The following is a 22,794-nucleotide window of genomic DNA, read 5'->3' as shown; positions in this document are numbered from 1 at the left end:
AGCTTAGTTTTTCTTTAAGAAATCCTTTTGGGGGAGGGCAGTACTGAGGATTGAACCCCAGGGCATGAATCATACATGCCTAGCAAATGCTCTACCACTGAACTGCATTCCTAGTTTAAAAAACTCTTTTATTGTTGTTAAAGATTGTGCCAGAGCTGGGCTTGGTGGCACACACCTGTAATCTCAACACTCTGGAAGGCTGAGGCAGGAGGATTTGAGTTTAAGGGCAGCCTGGGGAACTTAGTGAGATCTTGTCACACACCCAAAAAGATGTGGCTGAATGCCTACACATACACATTCAAAGCCCTTGCAAGAGTACCTTACTGTCCATGGTATGTGGGACCTGGGTAAGTTCTTTCAAAAATAAAAGTAATCAAACACCAGAAATCACTGGAAATCTGAAGGTTGTGATCATTTAGAGAAGAAATTGAAACCAAGACTTTCATTCTTTAACCATTCTGCTAAGAGCACCAAGCTTTGATGCGTCTTTCAGACTGGTGCTGTCATCTCTGAACATTCTTGAAATTGCTTTGTTTCCAGGTTCAGTTTCAGAAGCTTCAGCAACTGCGACTCACACAGTACCACGGAGGCTCCTTACCAAATGTGAGCCAGCTTCGGAGCAGTGCCTCAGAGTTTCAGGTACCAACGCATTGTACTTTCTTGATGCTGATGGAGTGTAAAGAGATAGGTAGAGATTAGCCCTAAAAGGATTAGATTTTGAAGGATAAATAGGGCCTAGATACATTTCAGCTTTCTGGGAAGTCTGTCACTACTCACTTTCACAGTTTCTCTGCATAGTTCTGACGTTTCACAAATAGTCAGAGGCAGCACTATCACTAGGAATATAATGTGAAAAGCCCTCCTTATCAAGTGTAAGGCCCTGGGCTTAATCCACAGCACTGCCAAACAAACAGAAATCGTGTTGTATATAATGTGAGTCTCATATGTAATTTATAATTTTCTAGTACCACACTAAATAATAAATGGGTGGAATTATTATTATTGTTTTTTTGGTACTGGGGATCAAACTTGGGTCCTTGCTCTTGCATGGCAGGCGACGGAACCACTGAGCTAAATCACCGGCCCAGTTGGAATTAATTTTGATGTCATTTAAGTAATCTGAATAATTATTTAACCCAGTATGTACAAAATAAATCATTTCAACATGTAACCAACATAAAAGACATGATATATTTCACATCCTTTTTTTTTTGTACTAAGTCTCTGAAAATTTTGTGCAATTTATGCTTAAAGCATATGTCAAGTGGGATTGACCGCATTTCACTACATTCATGTGACTAATGGCTGCCTCATGTACAGCACAGGCCTAAGGTGTAGATAAGTGGTCTGTAGTGCATTTAGATTAGAGCAGTGTTGTTCAGTGCTTTAATCATTTACTTCAAGAGCCTTATTCAAAACAATGTGAAATTGGTGTTTCAGACAATGGTATCTGGTACTGTTGTGTTAAGATCTAAATTAAACCTAGTTTGGAATCCTGGTCCCTGAAAAATTAGGAGGTGGTCATTCTAATTACACAATTTAAGATTTGGTGTTAGAGATACAAACTTAAAGTTGAAGCATAACTTGATTTAATAGGTTAAGCATCCTGATCTAAAAATCCAAAATCTAAAATGTTCCAAAGTATTTTGTATTCACCACAACTCAGTTTCTAAAATAAAGAAAATCATGATTTTTAGAAGGAAGAGGCATTCAAAAAAATCAAGTTATAAATAAGGCTTTTGAAGTAAATGATTTTTTTTTTTGGTACCAGGGATCGAACTTGGGATCTTGCACTTGCCAGGCAGGCGGGAGAACCACTGAACTAAATCCTTGGCCCTTTTTATTTTTAATATTAAAAACTATTATTATTATTATTATTTTTTTGGTACTGGGGATCACACTCAGGACCTTGCGCTTGCAAGGCAGCCACTAAACTAAATCCCCGGCCCTTAAAAATTATTTTTGACTTCTGTGGCCTTGCCACTTTTAGAGGTTACAGGCCAGTTGTTTTGTAGACTCTTCCTGAGTTGGGGTTTATCTGTTGTACCTTTGTAGATGGACTTACATCATGCCTCTTTGGCAGGAAGATCACAAAGTGATGTTGCTGTTGTATTGCATTAGGGATGGGGTTTAGATTTGTCCTGTTACTGACGAAACTAACATGACTCTTGCAGGCTTCTCTACTTTAACATTACCCCACCACCACCACCACTTTTGTGGTACTGAGGATTGAACCCAGGGTCTTCTCCCTGAGCTACACCCCAACCCTTTTTATTTTTTATTTTGAGATGAGGCCTCACTAAGTTGCCCAGCCTGGCCTCAAATGTTATTCTCCTTCCTCAGCCTCCTGGATAGCTAGTATTATAGGTATGTGCCACCAGTTGTTTTTATTTTCATACTCTCATAATTCCTCTCTAGACCAGTAGGAGCCTTTTTCCAAATAGAAACATTCTCAAAAAACTAATGAAAAAGGAGAATCCCAGAAGCACACCATTTTTTAAGTAAATTTTTTTTGTTTGTTTTTGTACCAGGGATCGAACTTGGGACCTTGAGCTTGCGCAGCAGGCGGCGAAACCACTGAGCTAAATCCCCGGCCCTAAGTAAATTTTTTTGAGGTATACTTTACATATAGTGTAATTACCTGTTTTTTGGGGTTTTTTTTTTTTCCAGTACTAGGGATTGAACCCATGACCTTTGCACTGAACTATATCCTTAGCCCTTTAAAATTTTTTTTATATTGAGACAGGGCCCTGCTAAGTCACTAAGTTGCCAAGGCTGGGCCTGAACTTGTGATTCTCCTGCCTCAGCCTCCCAGAGTGCCATCATGCCTGGCTCAGAACCTTTTTTTCCAGTGCTGGGGATTGAACCTAGGACCTTGGGCATGCTAGGCAAATGCTGTACCACGGAGCCACATGACCAGCCCTGAATTTATCTTTTAAAGGTATACAACTCTATGCCATGTAGCCACCACCATAGTTGAAATACAGAATAGTTCTTTCACCACAGGATTTCTCTTGAGTCCTGGATAATTGGTCTCCACCCCACCTCCAACCTCTGGAGACCCCTGGTCTGTAGTTTTGCCTCTTCCCAAATGTCTTGTGGATGGAATTGGATATATATGGTCTTCTGAGTGCTTCTCTCACTTAACTTGCCATATTTCAGATTCATCTGTGTTGTTGCATGTACGTATTTGTTCTTGTGGCTGCTGTCAAAGTACCACAGATTTGGTGGCTTAAAACAACAGAAATTTATCATCCCAGTTTAGAAGTGTCAAAGTATCAGCAGGGCCAGGCTCTCTCTGAAGGCTCCAAGGAGGATCCATCTTTGCTTCTTTCTAGTTTTTGCTGGTTAGTGCTACGCCTTAGTTTGTAGCTTTGTCATCCAGTCTCTGTCTCCCTTGTCATGTAGCCTTCTTGCCCAGGTGTCTGAGAGACTGTATGTAAACCCTCCTTTCCTTTCTCTTATAAAGACATGCATCATTGGATTTAGGGCTCACCCTAATCCAGTATGACCTCATTTTAACTTGATTACACCTGCAAAGATTCTACTTCCAAATGAGGTCACTCATATCCTTAGGTTTTGGGGTTAGGAGTTAAACATATCCTTTTGGAGGGCAATAATTCAACCTACTACATTGTTCATTTCTTTTTATTGCTGAGTAGTATTCCACTCTTTGTATATAATTTATTTACCTATTCATTAGTTGATAGGAATTTTGATTGCTTTCCAGTTTTGGCAATTATTGATAAATATAAACATTCATATGGAATTTTTGTGTAAATACTTTGTAGTGGAATTGCTAGATCATATGGTAAGTAAAGAGGTGCTCGGGCGGGCTGGGGATTTAGCTCAGTGGTTTCGCCGCCTGCTGTGCAAGCACAAAGACCTGAGTTTGATCCCCAGTACCAAAAAAAAAAAAGAGGTGCTGGGGAACCCAGGGCTTCAGACATACTAGGCAAGCCCTTTCACTAAGCCACACTCCTAGCTCCCTTAACTATTTTTTTCCACATCTTTTTTTTAAATTAGTGTGTATTGGTGACACAGAGTAATGAATTTCATTCTGGCAGATTCGTACATGCACATAATATATTTTGATCATTTTCATTCCCCTACCATCCCCTTGTCCTGCCCTCTTCCCTAGTTTCACATTTGGGGAGGGTTTTTGATGCATATGGTATGCAAGGTGTATTTAAGTTGTTTTTTGGGTTTTTTTGGTACCAGGGATTGAACTTGGGTCCTTGTGCTTGTGAGGCAGGCACTGGAACCACTGAGCTAAATCCTCAGCCCTAAGTTTTTAAATAAGATTTATTACAGTAAAAGACATACATGAATTCTCAAAATACTCCCCCTCTTTTCAAACACACTTGTCCCATCGTTCTTGCCACCTCTGAAGCATTTCTGGAAGACCTCTTTATTGAGTGCCTTTTCCTGTCTGCCAACATCCTGAATCAATTCAAAACATTTACCGCAATTTCTGTCAAATAAAAACATCATGATGTGTCCTTATCACCTTATTCACCAGATCTGGCACTGTGCAACTTCTGACTTCCCCAAACCATGAAAGTTTTAAATACTTCGAATGGATCCAGGACATTGCAGCAGCCACAGCAGTACAACTAAAGACTTTAAGGAAGGAGAACTTCCAGAGCTGCTTCAGAAAGTGGCAAGAATGATGGGATATGTGTGTTTGATGCGAGGGGAAATGTTTGAGGGGGACTAATGTGTCTTTTACAGTAATACATTTTAAAAAATTTAAACATTTTTGATTACACTTCATATTTTGATCATTTACACCTCCATTACAGGGCCTACACCCCTTTTTTCTCCCCCTTCTTCCTTTCCTTTTGTCTAATAATAGTCTCTCTTCAACTTTGTTGTCATCTTTTTTAGGTTCCACATATTGGGCAGAACATGCAATATTTGTCTCTCTGAGTCTGGATTATTTCATTCAATGTGATGATCTCTAGATTCATCCATTTTTCTGCAAATGACAAAATTTCATTCTTCTTTATGGTTGCATATACTCCATTGTATATACATACCCCACATTTTCTTTATCCATTTGTCTGCTGACAGAAATAGGCTGGTTCCATATTGTGGCTATTGTGAACAGTGCTCTAATAAACATGAGTATGCAGGTGTCTGTAGTATGCTGATTTTAATTTCTTTGAGTATGTACCAAGGAGGAGTATAGTTTCATCAAATGGTAACTTAATGTTTTAGTTTTTGGAGGAAACTGCATACTGATTTCCATAGTGACTGTACTAGTTTGCATTGTCATCGGCAGTTTGGAGGATTCCTTTTCCCCTGCACCTTTGCCAGAATTCTTCTCTTCTCTGTCTCTGTCTGTCTGTCTGTCTGTCTCTCTCTCTCTCTTTTTTTGGTACCAGGGATCAAAACTCAAGACCTTGCACTTGTGAGGCAGGTGGCGGAACCACTGAGCTAAATCCCTGGCCCCCTTTCTTTCTTTTTTATTCTTGATGATAGCCATAGTGAGATGGAATCTTTAACATGGTTTTTATTTGCAATTCTCCAATGGCTAAAGATGTTGAACATTTTTCACACACTTATTGGCCATTTGTAGTTCTCCCTCCTCCTTTTTTTTTTTTTTTAAACACTTTCAGGTCTACTTTTCTTTTCTTTTTTCTTCTTCACATATAGAACTTCTCCACACATATTTCTTGTAACCATAAAGTCACTTAATGTTGACCAGGTACCATTTTACCCCCAAAAGTTTGTTGACATCAAAATATGAGTGAATCAGTGTTAAATCCATAAAATATTTACATTCCACAGCACATTAAGCTTTAGAAACTTGGCAAAGAAACCGCATTAAAAAAGAGGATAAGACCCCAGCCTACATGCTCAAAACCAGATGTTCACTGGTCCCTGTCTGGCGAGTGCACACTGGTTTGAAGGGTAGCAGAGGTGATAAGCAGTTTCTTCAGAGAACCCTGAACACTGTGACCTGGAAGCACACTGTGATGCTAGTCCAGTGTCAAGTAGCACATCACCTTTCTCCTAGGAGGTCTTGTAATTCTAGAAACAGACAATACATTTCTTCTGTGGAGACATCCTACTCATACTATACACTTGCTGGAATTTTTTTTTTTTGGTACCGGGGATTGAACTCGGGTCCTTACGCTTGCAAGGCAGGCGGCGGGACCACTGAGCTAAATCCCCGGCCCCTACTTGCTGGAATTTTGAATGCAACTCAACCCCAAAACTTGACATGATTGTCCTCATTTTTTAGGTTCCTTGATCCCTCAGATTTGCACTCAGCTGCTAATTCTTTCCTGGGACTGTTAGATCCAAAGGAGACCTGGATTGCAACTAGTGACTGTTGATACTCCAAATGTCCCTTTTCTCCATAATATGGAAAATAAGTTTGTGATTCCATCATTAGGATGAGTTGATACAGCTGCTATGTTTTCATCCTTTGAAATACATTCTGTCCTTGGTGATCCTTCAGGCTTTAATCAAGATTTTCCTTTCATTTTCACAAGAATACAAGGTTATCCTTGGGAATAGCCAAAGTCAGGATCATCTGCATGCTTAAAGTAAGGAAACAAGAAGCAGGCATGTGACATATGCTAGATCCTTCGGTTCTATGTCAAGTACTTTATCAGTACAGTTGGTGAGATTCTTCTGTTCTTCTAAAGAGCATAGCTTTAGAAACGTATTAAGGTCTTTAATGTATTCTTTTTTTTTTTTTTTGGTACTGGGGATCGAACTCAGGTCCTTCTGCCTGCGAGGCAGGCGGCAGAACCACTGAGCTAAATCCCTGGCCCTTTAATGTATTCTTCATAGGAACTTAGGTCAGATATACCAAATGTATATTCCAGTGCCATCACTGGTTTTGGAAAAAGCGTAAGTCCTGGACTGGGAATCTGGTCACTATATATATATATATTTTTTGGTACCGGGAATTGAACTTGGGACCTTGCGCTTGCGAGGCAGGTGCCAGAATCACTGAGCTAAATCCCCAGCCCAGGTCACTATATTTTGGAACCTCATCATTCAGAGTCTGAAGCAGAGCCCACATTGTGAATGAGAAGAGTGCATCCAGGAGGCCGTAAAGACTAGGTAAAAGAGCAAGATCCAACCTTCTGCTACAGGACTACTTCCTGAACAGTCCAAGAAGTGCTGTCTCACCCCTGCTGGGTGATGATGGTTCAGTACCTGCCCTGCTTTGTGTTGCTACATCTACCCCTGCATGCATGTATAACCTTCTCCCTTACAGTTGCACACTTAAGATGGGATGGAGTCTGATCTCCAGAGCAGAGCATTTACTGGAGCATGACCCAGATAGGAGCAGGTGACTGATAAAATGGCACTTCATGCCTGCTCTTGGTGGTGCACCCCAGGAACTCTCAGGTGATACAGGAAGAGCTTCCACTCACCAGGCTCTGGTTGAAAGACTTTTTACTCCTTGTCATGGTAGCCGAGTGGGCAACAAGGTGTGTGGAGTGTCCCAGCTTCAGCAGCACAGCCCGCAACCACAGAGGGCGGCATGCCTGGGGATACCTCCTCACCGGTTGCCCGCTTGGCCCACAGCCTGTAGTACCTTTTTTGAGAAGTGTCTGTTTCATTCATTTGCCCATATATGATTAGGACCCTTAACTTTAACTTTATAATTAATTTCCATGCTGGTTTCCTAAGTGGCTATTTTGTTTCTCATTCTCACTAGCAAGATATGAGTGTTCCAGTGACCCTGTATCTTCTCTAGCACTTGATGTTTCAGGGTTTTAAAAAGAAATTGTGCCAAAAAGCATATAACAACCCTCCCTCACCCCATCTACCTTTTTGTGGTACTATGGATTGAACCCAGGGCCTTTGCAATGAGCTACATTTTTTAAATTTTTGAGATAGGGTCTCTAGAAGTCACTAAGTTGTCCAAGCTAGGCTCAAACTTGGAATTCTCCTCCCTCAGTCTCCTAGAATGGTGAGATTACGGACCATGTGCCACCATAACTGGCGATTTACTAACTTACTTATTTTAAAATGTATAGTTCAGTGGCGTTAAGGACATTCGTATGGTTGTGTAACCAGTCTCCAGAACTTTTTTACCTTACAAAACTGAAACTATAAACAATTCCTTGTTCCTCCCTTTTCCAACTTCTGGCAACCACTACTCTACTTTATGTCACTATGAATTTGACTACTCTGGTTGCCCCATATAAGTGGAATTACATCCTATTTGTCTTTTTAAAATTCCCATACTGGGATTGAACCTTAGACCTTGTGCATGCAGTGCAAGTACTCTACCACTGAACTACCCAGCCCCTATTTGTCTGTCTTTCTTTCTCTCACTCAAATTCTCCCTCTCACTCTCATGTGTGTGGTACTAGGGATTGAATGTTAGAATCCCGGATTGTCACACTAAGCTCCGTCTCCCAGCCCCCTTTTTATTTAATGAGACATTAAGTCACTATGTTGCCCAGGTGAGACTTGAACTTAGGATCTTCCTGTGCATTAGTCAGCTTTCCTGTTGGTGGAATACATACCCAACACCTACAGTTTAAAGAGAAGAGATTTAATTTGGCTCACAGTTACAGAGGATTCAGTCCATAGTCAGCTGGTTCCAAGGCAGCAACATCATGGAGGAAGGGCATGGCAGAGCAAAGATGCTTAGTTCATCTTGGCCATGGAGCAGAGCAGGGGAACAGTTCCAGAGGGAAAAAGGTAAGAGACCAGATGTACCCAAGGCCCTGTCTCCATGACCTACCCAGATATGCTCAGGAGTTTTACTAATCTGCTAGGTGTTTTTTTGTTTGTTTGTTTTGTTTTGTTTGTGTTTTTGAGGGGGAGGCTTGAGACAGAGTCTTGCTATGTAGTTCAGGCTGGCCATGAACTCACTGTGTAGTCCAGGCTGGCCTCGAACTCACGGTGATCCTCCTGCCTCAGACTCCCGAGTGCTGGGATTACAGGCATGCACCACCATTCCTAGCTTCTAGGCATTTCTTAATCCAGTAAAGTTGGCATATCAAGATTCACCATCACATACTGCATAAGCCTCCCAAAGTGCTGGATTACAGACCTGGGCCACCATGCCAGCTTTTTCCCCCAGTAGTAGCCATCTTAATTGAGTATGAGATGGTGGGTATTTCAGTTTGTAAAATTTTGATGATTCTAATATGGGTGTAGTGGTATCTTATTGTGGCTTTAGTTTGAATTTTCCTAATGACTAATGACTAATGATGTTAAGTATCTTTTTGTATGGTGAGCTGCCATTCTTACATCTTTTTTTTTTTTTTTTTGGTACCGGGGATTGAACTCAATCCTTGTGCTTTCGAAGCAGGCAGCAGAACCACTGAGCTAAATCCCTGGCCCCTCTTACATCTTTTTTGATGAAATGTCTGTTCAGATCTTTTCTCTAGCTGTTAAATTGAATTGTTAATTTTCTTATTATTGAGATATGAGAATTCTTTTCTTGTTCGTTTATTTGTTTTTGGTACCATGGATCAAACTCAGGACCTTGCACTTGTGAGGCAGGTGGAGGAAAAACTGAGCTAAATCCCCAGCCTGAGAATTTTATATATTTTGGATACTATTTCTTTATTGGATACGTATTTTGTAAATATTTTTCTGGCCTGTGGCTTGTTTTTTCATTTTCTTAACAGAATCTTGACTAGCAGAATTTTTACATTTTACATTTTGGTGAAGTCCAGCTTATAAATCTTGTTCTTTATTATTTATGCTTTTTTGTGTCTTATCTAAATTCTTGCTCTTTATTTTTTTGCAGGGCTTCATGTTTGTTAAGTAAGCACTCTACCACTGAGCTACATCCCCTTTTCTAAATTCTTTACCTAACATACAAAAACTTATTTCCTGTCTGTTGTTCTATATAGTGTTATAGTGTTGATGCTATATAGTGTTAGATTTCACATGTAGATAATTATGGGTCAGTTTTTTGTGGTATAAGGTATAGGCATAAGGCTCACTGTTTTTGCATAGGGATGATGAATTGTTTCAGCACCATTTATTTTTTTTTGGTGCTGGGGATCGAACTCGGGTCCTTGCGCTTGCGCAGCAGGCAGCGAAACCACTGAGCTAAATCCCTGGCCCCAGCACCATTTACTGAAAAGACTTTCCTTTTCCTATTGAATTGCCTTGGTACCTTTGTAGGAAATCAGTTGACCATACATGTGTGGGTCTATTTCTGGACTGTGTCTTCAGTTCCGTTGGCCTCTTTGTCTATCATTTTGCCCACATCACACTGTTTTGATGACTGTACTTTTATAGGAAGGAAGGTTTGGGATCGAGTAAAGTCCTCCAACTTTGTTCTTTTTTAAAGTTGCTTTGTTTATTTTCTTTTCTTTGGTTTTTCATAAAATTTTACAAAAAGCTTGTTGATTTCCACAAAAAACCCTTTGGATTTTAAATGGGTTTGCACTGAATTTGTAGATTGACACCTCATTAATGTGGAGTCTTAATTGCAAACATGGTTCCAATTCTGAACATGGTGCAGAAGCACATGTTTTGATTCAAGTTAAGTTGCTTATAATCATTTACTCACATATAATACTTCTTATATGTATTATTCTGTATATTTATTTTTAACTGACATATACATTTATGGCATACATGTTTTGATATATTTATACATTGTTGAATGGCTAAGTCACACTAATTAACATATGAATTACCTCATATCCTTCTCATTTTTTGTAGTGAGACGTTGTTTTTTTTTTTTTTTTTTTTTTGTGGTGCAGGGGATTGAACTCAGGACCTTGCGCTTGCTTTTGTGGCCGGCACAGTGCCACTGAGCTAAATCCCCAGCCCCTGCAGTGAGGCTTTGTTAGCAGTTTTCAAGTGTACAGTATGTTGTTATTAATTGTAGTCACCATCATATACAAGAGATTGCTTGAACCTTCTTGTCTTTTGTTTGTAGAACTATTTGGAGTTTACACCAGGCTTCCATACCTGCTATTTTACTTGATTGTTACTGTAACATTGGTAAACAAAATACTATTTTAATATGGCTAAAACCAATTTTCTGTCCTAATGAAGGATCTAAAAGCACATTCTTTTCCTCTAACCCATGGGCCTTTATACAGAGAACACAGACTTATCAAAGGAGTAAACATAAATCAGCTTTCTAGGTCCTCTTCTGATAATCCCTAGCAATCAGTCGGGGGCGGCTGAGGTTACAGCCCTCCTGTCTCTAGGCAGGACCTGGCACATATGCACTGAAGACAGAGAGAAGGAAGTGGGCATTATCTTCTCCTCTGAGGGCAAGAGCTGTCCCTGTTGGTTAGAGGAGGGATAATCCTTCCCTAGCGTGTTCTAGCCTGTTAGCTGTGTGTCGTGATTCTCAGGCAGCCACAGAGAGAAGGACTCTCTGTGTATAATTGTACCTTTTCATAGCCTCCATATAACTTACCTAGTCCTTTTAAACTATATCGCCAAAAGCCAGTTGGACTTTTTACATCTTTGACATCTACATTTTAACAAAATTGCATCATCTTGTTTATAACTGAGGCTTTATAAGTTCTAACTAATTTAGGGGACAGTCTGATGACCAAAGGAGAAAGCCCTTGTTGCATGGCAGCAGAGACTTGGAGGACCTGGTCCAGAAGGGTGACTTTGCTGAGGCCTACTGCCATGCAAGTGGGCACAATGAGGCCAGAATTTGTAGAGCAAGTTTATTAGGGAGCCAGAATTTAACGGTCAAGTCTTTGACTCCTGGCTCAATCTCAGTGGCATTCCTTTACTGTATTTCCTTTCAGAATTCATGAGATTCAAAAAAAAAAAGAAGAGGGGCCGGGGATTTAGCTCAGTGGTTCTGCTGCCTGTCTCACAAGTGCAGGAAACCAAGTTCGATCCCCGGTACCAACAAAACAAAAAAGGAGAACAAGAAGAAGAAAGATTGGCATTTGTTTTTATTTAAAACATAAGTAACAATATTCACCTCAGAATAGTACTGCTAATGATAGCCAACACTTACTGAGTTTGTGCCATGTACCAGTCCCTTTGGGAATGGGAAATAAATTTGGTAATTGTCACAGCATTATTTGACTTTTATGTGATGAAACAACATAGCAGAAAATTCCCAAAACAAAAACTTCTAGGGCCAGGGATTTAGCTCAGTGGTTTTGCTGCCTGCTGAGCAAGCGCAAGGACCCGAGTTCAATCCCCAGTACCAAAACAAACAAACAAACAAAAAAAACCCCTTCTAGTCAATAGTAATGTGTCAAGAGTATGACTGCAGATTTTTCATTCAGTATGATAAATGAGATAATATCCAAAATAAAGGTAATGGAAAATAATGCCATTAACAAATTAGGGTTCTGTGTGTCAAAATGTATTTCCTACAGTTTATTGTCGAAAAAGAAAAAAAATACCTTTTTAATATTAATAGACAATTTAAAAACTTTTTTTTTCTGATTCTAAATGTGATTCTTGCTTAGTATTGAAAACAGGTAGTGTCTTTCCATATTTTGACCTTGTCTTTCAGTAGTTTTGCTATGACTTTAAGTATTTTTAGTGACTCAACATCATACTGCATATATTGTTTCTAACTTCCATTTTCCCTGGCAGGAACATTTTTCCTTATGTTTAATGTCTTCAAAAGCATTATTTAGTCACTACATAATCTTCTATCACATTCATGTACAGTAGTTTATTCAACTCCTTTATTGTTGACATTTAGGTTGTTTTCACTATTTGTTCATATTGGGGTTTTTTTGGTACCAGGGATCGAACTCGGGTCCTTGTGCTTGAGAGGCAGGTGGTAGAACCATTGAGCTAAATCTCCGGCTGATCATATTGTTTATGTTCATAAATGACATACTAGGTCAAAGCAATTCTCAGTAAATTTAAAAAAGGAAAATTAAACCAGAACAATATACAATTAAAATTAATAATTAAATTTAGCCAGGTGTAGTGGCATATGCCTGTAATACCAGCGCTTGGGAGGCTGAGGCAGGAGGATCACCGTGAGTTTGAGGCCAACCTGGACTACATAGTGAGTTCAAGACTAGCCTGAACTACATAGCAAGACTCTGTCTCAAGCCTCCCTGTAAAATAAATTTAAATTAAAAACCCAACCATTTGAAAAAAAGTTTTAAATTCTTTCGAAAAACTATTAAATATATGGGCTGGGGATGTAGCTCAGTGGTGGCATAATCAAGCCCTGCATTGGATTCCTGGCACAGCCAAAAAAACCAGCTCAGTCCCCCCCGCCCCAAAATGTGTTAGATATATTATCATTGAGTAGTTAGACTATATGAATAAGAAAAAAGATCACATTGGTAACAGCTTATAACATATAAAATGTGTATTATGTATAAGGTATATACTATAAACATAATGTGTAACTGTAAGTACATATAAATATAAAACATTTGTTTTACTCAAGGAATTTATAAAAACTGTGAAAAAACATAAAACATGAGAGAAAATAAGGAATTGAAAGATTATCTTCACTTTGAAAATCTTGTAAAAGCTATGGATCCCTCCTGAGAAAAATGTGTACACATGTGTAGAGTGTTCTCATTTACTTCTTTAGAAAATACTTTTTAGGAGGGAAAATTTCAAAAATATTACAGTAGTTTTTATTTATATTTTTATCCCATGTCAAGAATTCTTAGCCTAGATGATTAATATTTATAAGTTTGTATTAAATATAAAAAATTATTTCCCTTGTCTTCTTTGGCCTGGTTTGCTGAGTCTTTAAAGTTTGCAGAAAATATTTCAGCAACTCAGCATAATGCTAGATAGGCAGAGAAGTTGGCATATTGAAGCACCTGTGCCTGTCATTGCCTCGTAGTTCTCATGGCAGCCTGTCAGCAGCCTTTGAAACCTCCTTTGTCCTCTTGTAGGAAATGCATATTTGCATGTTGGATCTTGAGACTCACGTTTTTAGATTTCAGAGTAATCACAATAAGAGGCGTCAAGGTGCCACAATGCATAGTGTAAGACACCTTTGCTTCCACAGCAGAAGCTGACCTCTCAGAGCCCCCAGGTTTCTGCCCTATTCCAAGGCTGGCACAGGGGAGCAGGAGCAGGTTTGCAGAAGTGTTGAGCTTCCTTCATCCTGTACAGCCCAGGGTCACTCCTAAGGCCAAGGAGCTGAATTTCAAGTAGGTGAGATGCTTGTGGAGTGAAATAAAAAAAGACCAATTCTCACTGGATGTTTGCAGATCCTGGAGGGCAGCTGGTCTTCCCCAGGAGAAGAGGAAGCTCCTTACCATGCAGGCAGCTTTGCTGTTACAGGGCCAGACCTCCTCCCAGTGAGTCTTTAGGCAAATCCCAGAATCCTCTGAATCTCATCTATTAATGCTGATAATGACAGTTAATTGTTAGAGTTTTATAAGGATCTCATGAAGACAGAATAAATGGAGACTAAGCAAAAGTCAGTAGTGCAGTAATGCAAATAGTTCTTAGGAGCAATTTTGAAGTAAGAGGTTTATATTTACCACTTCCACCTCTTTTTTTTCTGTGTTCTTCTCACTCTCACCCTCAAGTCCAGTGCTTTCCAACATGTTCATCACTAGCTGGATATGATTATTTAAATTTGAATTAATGAAGATTAAATGCAGGAGCTGGGGATGTAGTAGTTCAGTGGTTGAACAGTTGTCTACCACATGCAAAAGGCCCCTGGGTTCAATCTCTCAACACTGCTGGAGAAAAAGAAAAAGATTAAATATGGTTAGCAATCTGGTGCTTTAGTTGCACAAGCTGCATTTCAAGTGCTCAGCCACATGAGGCTGGTGGCTGCTGTACTGCAGAGCTGTCCCAGACAGCATGCTCATGTTGCATTCTGGGAATGTCATAGGAATGTCAGCACAGAAGTGAGTTCTTTAAGAGCTCAGTTGCAATTTTTGTTTTTGCTTTTGTACCGGGAATCAAACAGGACGTTGTGCTTGCCAGGCGGGGGGGTGGGGGTGGGGTGGGGTGGGGTGCCACTGAGCTAAATCCCCCAGCCTTAATTTTTGTTTTTTTGAGACAGGGTCTTGCTATGTAGTCAAGGCTGGCCTTGAACTTGTTATGTACCCTCCACTGATGTTGAACTCATATTATCCTACCTCAACCGCCCAAGTGCTAGGATTGTAGCTGTGCCCCACTGCAAGCAGCTTAAAAGCCCCGGTACTTTAAGGTGATCTTTTCTTCCTTCATTTCCTTCTTCAGCTAATCAGATTTCTGTGTTGTTGCTAAATAAGCATTCTGATTAAGTTTCGTAGGAAAAACTTTCAGCCTCCACTTAACTACTCTCAGTTGCATGCATTCCAGAAAAGGACACTTGCAAAACCAAATTTGTGGCTGTCAAACGTCACAGCAGTTCTGTATAGCTGTGTGGTGAGGCTTACTCTTGTGTTACCACACATAAAAACCAGGTGGTCCTCCAAATGGACAGACTGCCCTTGTGATGGCATTCTGTTCTCTTGCTTTGTGGGAGAGGAATTAATCTACTTTTCTCCTTTATCCAAAGAAATTCTGCTAATGTTTCTTGAGCACCTGCTACGGTGGCAGGCTCCGTAATTAGGCATAGGAATAAGCGGTCCTCTCCACAGAAGTCTGCAGCTCCATTCATCCATGCTTAACCTCACCAGCCTGTGGCCAGAATTACGGGCCTGGGCAGCCTGCATCCAGCACTGCCCCTTACTGAAGTAGGGCTGCTGTTCTGATGCTACAGATGAACTGGAATCTTGTGGAGTTTCCCAAAGTGGCTTTATCTTGTGTCACAAATCAGTCTTTATGGAGACCTCAGCAGAGCCTTTGTGCCATCTCCTGGGCTTCAGAAATTCTGTTTGTACCTCTAGAGTCAGTCCCCAGGTCCTCATTTCTCCCAACTGTCTCTCGTTTAGTTCTTGTGCCTCTTGGGGTTTGGGCAGAGACTTCCCTGAGCCTCTGCATCCTGTGGGTCCTGCCCATGGTGAGTTGTGGAATGGTGGGATGTGGGCTGGATGTCACAGACCTGTGTGGCTTCCTTACTCTTTGGAGTTATGCTTGGGGTATTTTCTCAACCTCTGTGAGCCTGTTTTTCTGTATGTAAGATAGGAGTGATACTAATAATAATCTGTAAGATAAACTAAGGTCACCGGAGGCGTGGAGATATTGACAAGGGATTTGGGAACTAGAGTATGTTAAGGGACTAAACTATATAGATAACTGATTCCTTCCCAAGTCTCTAACTGGATTCTGTTTGTATATTTCATTTGTCATAATTTGTGGCTTTTGTGGCAGAGTCATCAGCTTAAAAGCGAGAGGAAATTTTGTTCCCAAGGTCATTCACCTTAGCCAGCCCTGCTCTTGGGTACAGCGTGCTCTCTGGTGACCCTGAAGCAATACTCTTTCATCCAAGTACTATTAGATATAAGAAGATAGGGCAGTGACCTTGGGTCTCTGCATGAGATTTAGAAGACCACATTTATAAATTATTTTAGCACAAATTATTTCCAGGAAAGATTTCCACTGATTACTAATATCATCTCTTTTATGTTATATCTTATTTTCTTTTCTGGAGAATGACGTTTTCTGACCTTGTCTCTAAATTCTGTTGGGGTGTCTATACCTCCCAAACTGCATGTGCTCTGCAGCTGCAATTTGTCTGTCTCTGTAATTTGCTTCCTGGCTTGCCTTTGATTTCTCCTTCAAGCATGTTCTTCTTTTTTGCCTAAGGAAATAGTGAGAAGCACAGAAAGTTAGCGGGTTACTTAATAGTTTTGGAACGTGCATCTGTCCCCAAATAGGAACTATGACCAAGAATATGGTTGTCATATTTTTAATACAAATTTGAACTGTGCTTTTTTTGTCCTTCCTTTTTATCTAACCATATGTGTTATAAGATATAGAATAAGGGGGAAATGTAGACGACTCATTAATCTCTAGTTGTCTGGAATAAAACCTTTGTTTGAAATTATAGAAGGAGCAAGGAAAAGTTGGCCCCCTACACTGAATTAGGAACATCTGTATCCATGAGAACTTGAGCAAGAACATTGAGCAGCTGAAATGTTGCCATTTTTATTCTGCCTTCCACGTGGTCCAGTTGTTTATGCTGTGGAGAGCCAGGATGGCATGGATACTTGAGGTCTCTGAAGTGTCACTCCTAATAGTGCTTTAAAAGACTGAGTTGTAGTAGGGAGGGGAGGGGGCTTGAGAGGGGGAATGGGATAAAATAAAATTTAAAACAAAACAAACAACAACAACAACAAAAACTTCCCAGACTGTCTTCCAAATAAATAAATAAATAAGTTAAAAAAAGACTGAGTTGTACCCAGCTACGGTGGTACCTGCCTGTAGTTCCAGCTATACTACTCAAGAGGCTGAAATGAGGATTGTTTGAGCCTGGGAGTTCAAGACCAACCTAGGCAACATGGTGAGAACACACCTCTTAAAAAGATCCAGCCCAGGGCCTGGGATTTAGCTCAGTGGTTCCAGCGCCTGCCTCATAAGCACAAGGTCCCAAGTTCGATCTCTGGTACCAAAAAAAAAAAAAGATCCAGCCTGGGCTGGGGATTTAGCTCAGTGGTTTTGCCGCCTGCTGCGCAAGCGCAAGGACCTGAGTTTGATCCCCGGTAACAAAAAAAAAAGAAACTGTGGGGCAGTACAGAGGCTACGTGGTAGATAGGCAAAAGGTCAGGTTCTGAGTACAAATGCAGCTTCTGCCACTTTCTAGTTATGACCTCAGACAAATTACTTAGCAACTTTTTGGCTCAGTTTCCCCATGTATAAAATAGGGGATAGCAGCAATGCCAGTATCTTTGGCATTTTTGTTTTGTTATGAGTTTTAATTATCATTTATAACACCCCCAGGACAGTGTTTGCCACAGGTGAGCATGTTAGAGGTTCCTCTCAGTACTATTATTGTTACTATGTCCCCTGCCAGTATTATTATGTTACTATTATTATTATGTTACTATGTATTATTATGTTACTATGTCCCCTGCCAGTACCACTGTGGTGACTTGGCTATCACTCTTCCCTCTGCATGTGGGCACCAGCTGGGCCCAAGTTTCAGTGCTGCCACTTAACAGTTGAGGTCTTCTTTAAGTCTGGGCCCCTGTTTCTCCATCTGTCATCTTTCAAGCAGGGGTTGTCTTAGTTACTTCCCTTTTCGCTGGAACAAAATGCCCAACACCCACAAGTTAAGCAAGAAAGGTTTATTTTGGCTCACAGTTTGTAGAGGTTTCAGTCTGTAGTCAACTAGCTCCAAGGCAGGACGGCATGGCAGAGACTTGCTCATGGCATGGCAGGCAGGATACAGAGCCATCAAGGGAGGAGGAGGAAGATGACCCTTCCAGGCCACGCCCCCAGTGGCCACCTCCTCTGACCAGGCTCCACCTCCTAGTATAACATTTAGCTGTAAACTCCTCAGCAGACTAATCCACTGATGAGTGTCACATCATGATCCAGTCACCTCCCCAAAGCTCCACCTATGAGCCCCTGAGACTTTGGGGACTTGTAGATGAAATCCATAGCAGAGGTGTTGAAGCCCAACTTAGTAAGATTAGGGTAAGGATGAGAGGGGTGAGGAAGGCAGGGTGACTCCTATGCTGGGAGTGCTGTAGCACCTGGCAGGAGAAATGCTTTTTGTAGTGATGCTATTGTTGTCATCATGGCAGCTCTCAATCATGGAGTTCTCACACTACAGCGTTACACTGCATAATGGGTTGTGTCACACAGTACTAATGAAGTACTGGTGCTGGAGAATTATGTTTTAAAGAGTATGATGGCTAAATCAAGGCTGCTTCACCATGACATTATTATTGCTGTTCCCTTCCATCTTGAGAGGTGGGAGATTGCTGGGAGGAGCAGCCCTGCACCCCCAGAATTTGCCACACCCTTTATACCTCTGAGGACAAGGGTTCTATATGTGAAAGGCAGGTGGTTTGTGTGGGAGAAGAGAGCAAGCGGGAGAGCTGAGGGCCTTGGGGTGTTGATATTTCTGCATCATTCCCACCCTTCTGTGTGGCAAACCTCTGTTCCTCCTGAGTGCCAGGATCCCCCAAAGCCCAACTGGGCTGGTCATGTACATATATATTTAGATGCCTGCAAAATATTTGTTCTGAATATTAGAGTTACTTTTCTATTATATTACACAGCTACTGTAACTTGCCCTGGATTTATTCATAAATAAACATTTATTAAGTGCCTGTTATAAGAAAGATATTACTAGGTTTATGAAGATAATTCAAAGAATGTCTCTTGGGGCCGAGGATTTAGCTTAGTGGTTCCACTGTCTACCTCTCAAGTGCAAGGTCCCGAGTTTGATCCCCGGTACCAAAAAAAAAAAAAAAAAGAATGTCTGTTGAAGAAGCTTATAATCGAGTATTATAGACGAGTAGGTACATAATAACTAGCACAAATTTGATTCTGGTGTTCTTTCTCTTTTTTAGCTTCTATTTTAAAAATTTTACATTTTGGCCAGTGATTTAGCTCAGTGGTTTCGCTGCCTGCTGCGCAAGCGCAAAGACCTGAGTTCGATCCCTGGTACCAAAAAAAAAAAATTTTACATTTATTAAAAATAATGCATTGCTTTGTTTATAGCTTGGTCCTTAGTTAATTGTTTTTCATTATAAAATAATATGTGCTCATTTCATACAATTTAGAAAATATTTTAAAATTTAAAAGGAACATAAAATTTAGCTATATTTTATTAGGTAGAAATTACCATTTTGTTGTTTTATGTTAGTCACTCTTCATGTATCTTTTTAAAAAATTTTTTTATTTAAAAAAATTTTTTTTCATGTATCTTTTTTATAAGGGATAGCATTCTCCTTTTCTTTCTTCCTTTTTTTTTCTCTTGCTTTTTTTGCAGTACTGAGGATCAAAACCAGGGCCTTAGAATGCTAGACAAGTGCTCTACCACTGAGCTATATTCCTAGCCCTCATTCCATATTTGTATCCTGTTTTTTTTTTTGTATTTCAACCATTATTAATAATTTCCCCAGATCATTAAAATACTTTATAAATATAATTTTAATGGCTATATAATATTTCATCATCTTTCATTTTGAATTTATAATCATTTCCCAAATGTTCATTCCAGTTTATCTTTACTATAGATAATATAGTCATAAGCAAATTACTCATGAGTCATCTATGTTTCTGAACATAGATTTCCATGAGTAGAATTATTCAAAGGTAGAAATATTTGCAAGGTCATTACCACATGTGGTTTCATTGCTTTTGGGTAGTGATATTTGGCTTACCAAAACTTCTAACACTGATTTGACTATTTATTACCTTATGGTAAGGAGCTCCTTAGCCTATTCAGAAATGACCTTAAGTTCATGATATAGGGAGTTTGCACAGCATCCAAGTACGTGGCCCGGGGCCTGGTGAGCAGCCAGTGCTCCTAGCAGAGGGAACACTGGGCTTCATAGCTACCTGTGCAGTGCCTCTTAGGTACTGACTTTAAAACTTAATATTTTTGAATATAGAGAACTTTTATGAAAATTGTAGAGGTCACTTATTATGGCATACAAATATTCAAAGGAAACCTATGACTGTCACAGAAATATGACTCAAGGAAAAGTCAGGAGTTTGCAGACACTTCCATTTGGATGTTTGCAAGTGTCGACTACTTTCTAATTGGTTGATTGTATATATTAACTTGTCATTTCTAGAAAATCCAATTTTGTTCTTAGTGCCAAATGAAGGAGTTATTCTTTATAATGAGTTATGAAATGGTTATATATATATTTATATATTTATAATAAAACAAGAAAATATATCAATGGAATCATTAGACAGTAAGCTGCTGCACAGGCTTCCCCCTTACTTGCTGTGATTTTAAAAGAAGTTCCTTGTATTTTGGTGGGAATGTCATATATTTGAGATAGAAAAGAAAGTTTTTAAACAGTCTAATCAGTGTTTGGGAGTCTGAGAACAAATTTAGCCAAAGAGACATTGCCTAGATCTATGATAAATGTCTCAGCTTAACCTAGTACTCATAAGAACTACCCACCATGGGGCCAGGGATTTAGCTCAGTGATTCTTACACCTACCTCGCAGGTGCAAGGTCGTGAGTTTGATCCATGGTACCAAAAAAAAAAAGAACCACCCACCCTGCCAGCCCCAAACATCCAGAGGCAGCTTCTCCCTCCCCCACTTTCTGAACTCTTCCCCTTGAGGTTGCTTTGCCCTCTTAGCTGACAGGGCGGTGGTGGTAGCTACAGTTGCCTCCCTTCTGGTCCCCAGAACATATCCCCTGGCAAACTAGCACCCCAACCTTTCCTATACCTGAAGATGTCTGGGGACAAAATGGTACCCCTCTTGAAGGGACTTGCACTCCTGCCTGGCTAGTCCTTTTGTGCAGTGATCTGATCAAAGTGCAGAATCAGTCTGTAATGTGCCAGCATCATCCTGATGCTCTACTGTGGATGTGGGTGTAGATGGAGTCAGATCTGTGTGGATTCTAGCTCTGTTGTTGCCTTCTTCTTGGGGCACCACTTGGTTCCTGACTAGCCAGCTTCTTGCCCATCTCTAGGTCCCAGCCTGGGCTGAGCAGAGGGCCTGAGGCCACTGCACACTCAGTAATTTGGCATCAAATCGCCACTGTTGGCCTTGTGCCTCTGCTCTGATAACTGGAATCTTGTCTGTGTCCTCGAAGCCAGAATCCCATGGTAATCTCCTTCGTTTTCCTGTGCCTTATTTTTATCAGCCTTCCTCCCAGGGACTGAGGTCCTGCCCTGAAACTCAGTGACCAGTGCACTTTCCTGATGCCAACTGCCACCTTGCCTTTCTTTTTTTTTTTGGTGCCGGGGATTGAACTCAGGTCCTTAGCTTGCGAGGCAAGCGGTGGAACCACTGAGCTAAATCCCCGGCCCCACCTTGCCTTTCTGATCAGATTCTGGAGCACTTTGCTACATTTCCCCTTGTTCTGTAGGGCCTACACTCAGGAAGCCTCTGTTCTGCCTATTTATCTCAGTAAAGGCAGCTCGTTCCTCCAGTTTCTTGGGCCAGAACCTTGCAGGAAGCCTTAACTTGTTCTCCCACATGCCAGTTCTGAGCTTGCAGCAGATTCTGGGTTCTACTTTAGGATTGGAGTACCATGTTCTGACCCACTGTTGCCTCTTCCCTGATTTCTTGCAAAGCAGGAGAGTCTTGCACCCTTTCTGGGATTCTCAACATTGCCATCTGAGTGATCTTTCAGAACTTGAGCCAAATTACATCCCTTCCCTTCTCGGAGTCCTGTAGTGGCCTCTCATTTCACTCAGTGTGGAGCCAAAGTGCAAAGTGAAGACAAAGCCTGTGGAGGCCCCCATTACCTCTGCTCTCATTTAGGAACTGCTCATAGGGCCAACACCTTTCCTCTCACTCCTCTTCAGCCACCTCTCCTCCCTCTCCCAGGATTGAACATGGGGAAGCACGTGCTAGGGAAGTGCTCTACTACTGAGCTGTGCCCCCAGCCTGTTTTACTTTATTCTCAGACAGGGTCTCACTAAGTTGCCCAGGTCGAACTTAAACTTATGATCCTCCTGCCTCAGCTTTCTTGGTAGCTGGGATACAGGTGTACAACACCATGCCTGGCCACACACTGACCTGTCTGTGTTCCTTAAACCCTCCCTGGCTCTCTGCCAGGGATGTTCTTCCAAGCATTTGGATGGCTTATATCCTCACTCCCCTTCGCTCTTCATTTAAAGGACACCCATCAGTAAGACATTTCCCCTGGAATATCACAATTCCGTCTACCTTTTTTCCTGCTTAGCACATATCACTGTCCAATGTAGCATATATACATATGTACACACACACACACACACACACACACACACACACATATATATTTATTTATTTATTTTTATTTTTATTTTTTCTTTTGGTACCAGGGATTAAACTTGG

The 22,794-nt window shown here is 40.7% G+C and overlaps 1 protein-coding gene and 1 pseudogene across 14 annotated transcripts in view; one reads left to right on the top strand and one right to left on the bottom strand.

Annotated features, from left to right (window-relative positions):
* The window catches only part of Crtc3 (CREB regulated transcription coactivator 3), a 116,102-nt gene that overhangs the window by 8,841 nt on the left and 84,467 nt on the right, over positions 1-22,794 (top strand). For all 14 annotated transcript variants that reach the window (XM_087188433.1, XM_087188440.1, XM_087188432.1 and 11 more), the window contains exon 2: positions 541-639. In XM_087188433.1, coding sequence (XP_087044559.1) covers positions 541-639 — 99 coding nt within the window. The remainder of the gene's footprint in view (positions 1-540; positions 640-22,794) is intronic.
* Positions 6,140-7,596, bottom strand: LOC106009990 (sodium/potassium-transporting ATPase subunit beta-3 pseudogene; annotated as a pseudogene).

This window comes from Heterocephalus glaber, unplaced genomic scaffold, assembly GCF_053883595.1.
Source record: "Heterocephalus glaber isolate CG9 unplaced genomic scaffold, H.glaber_assembly_v1.0 deba00001531, whole genome shotgun sequence".
In the NCBI taxonomy this organism is placed as follows: Eukaryota; Metazoa; Chordata; class Mammalia; order Rodentia; family Bathyergidae; genus Heterocephalus; species Heterocephalus glaber.
The sequence above is the reverse complement of the archived record's forward strand: the minus strand, read 5'-3'. Positions and strand labels throughout refer to the sequence as shown.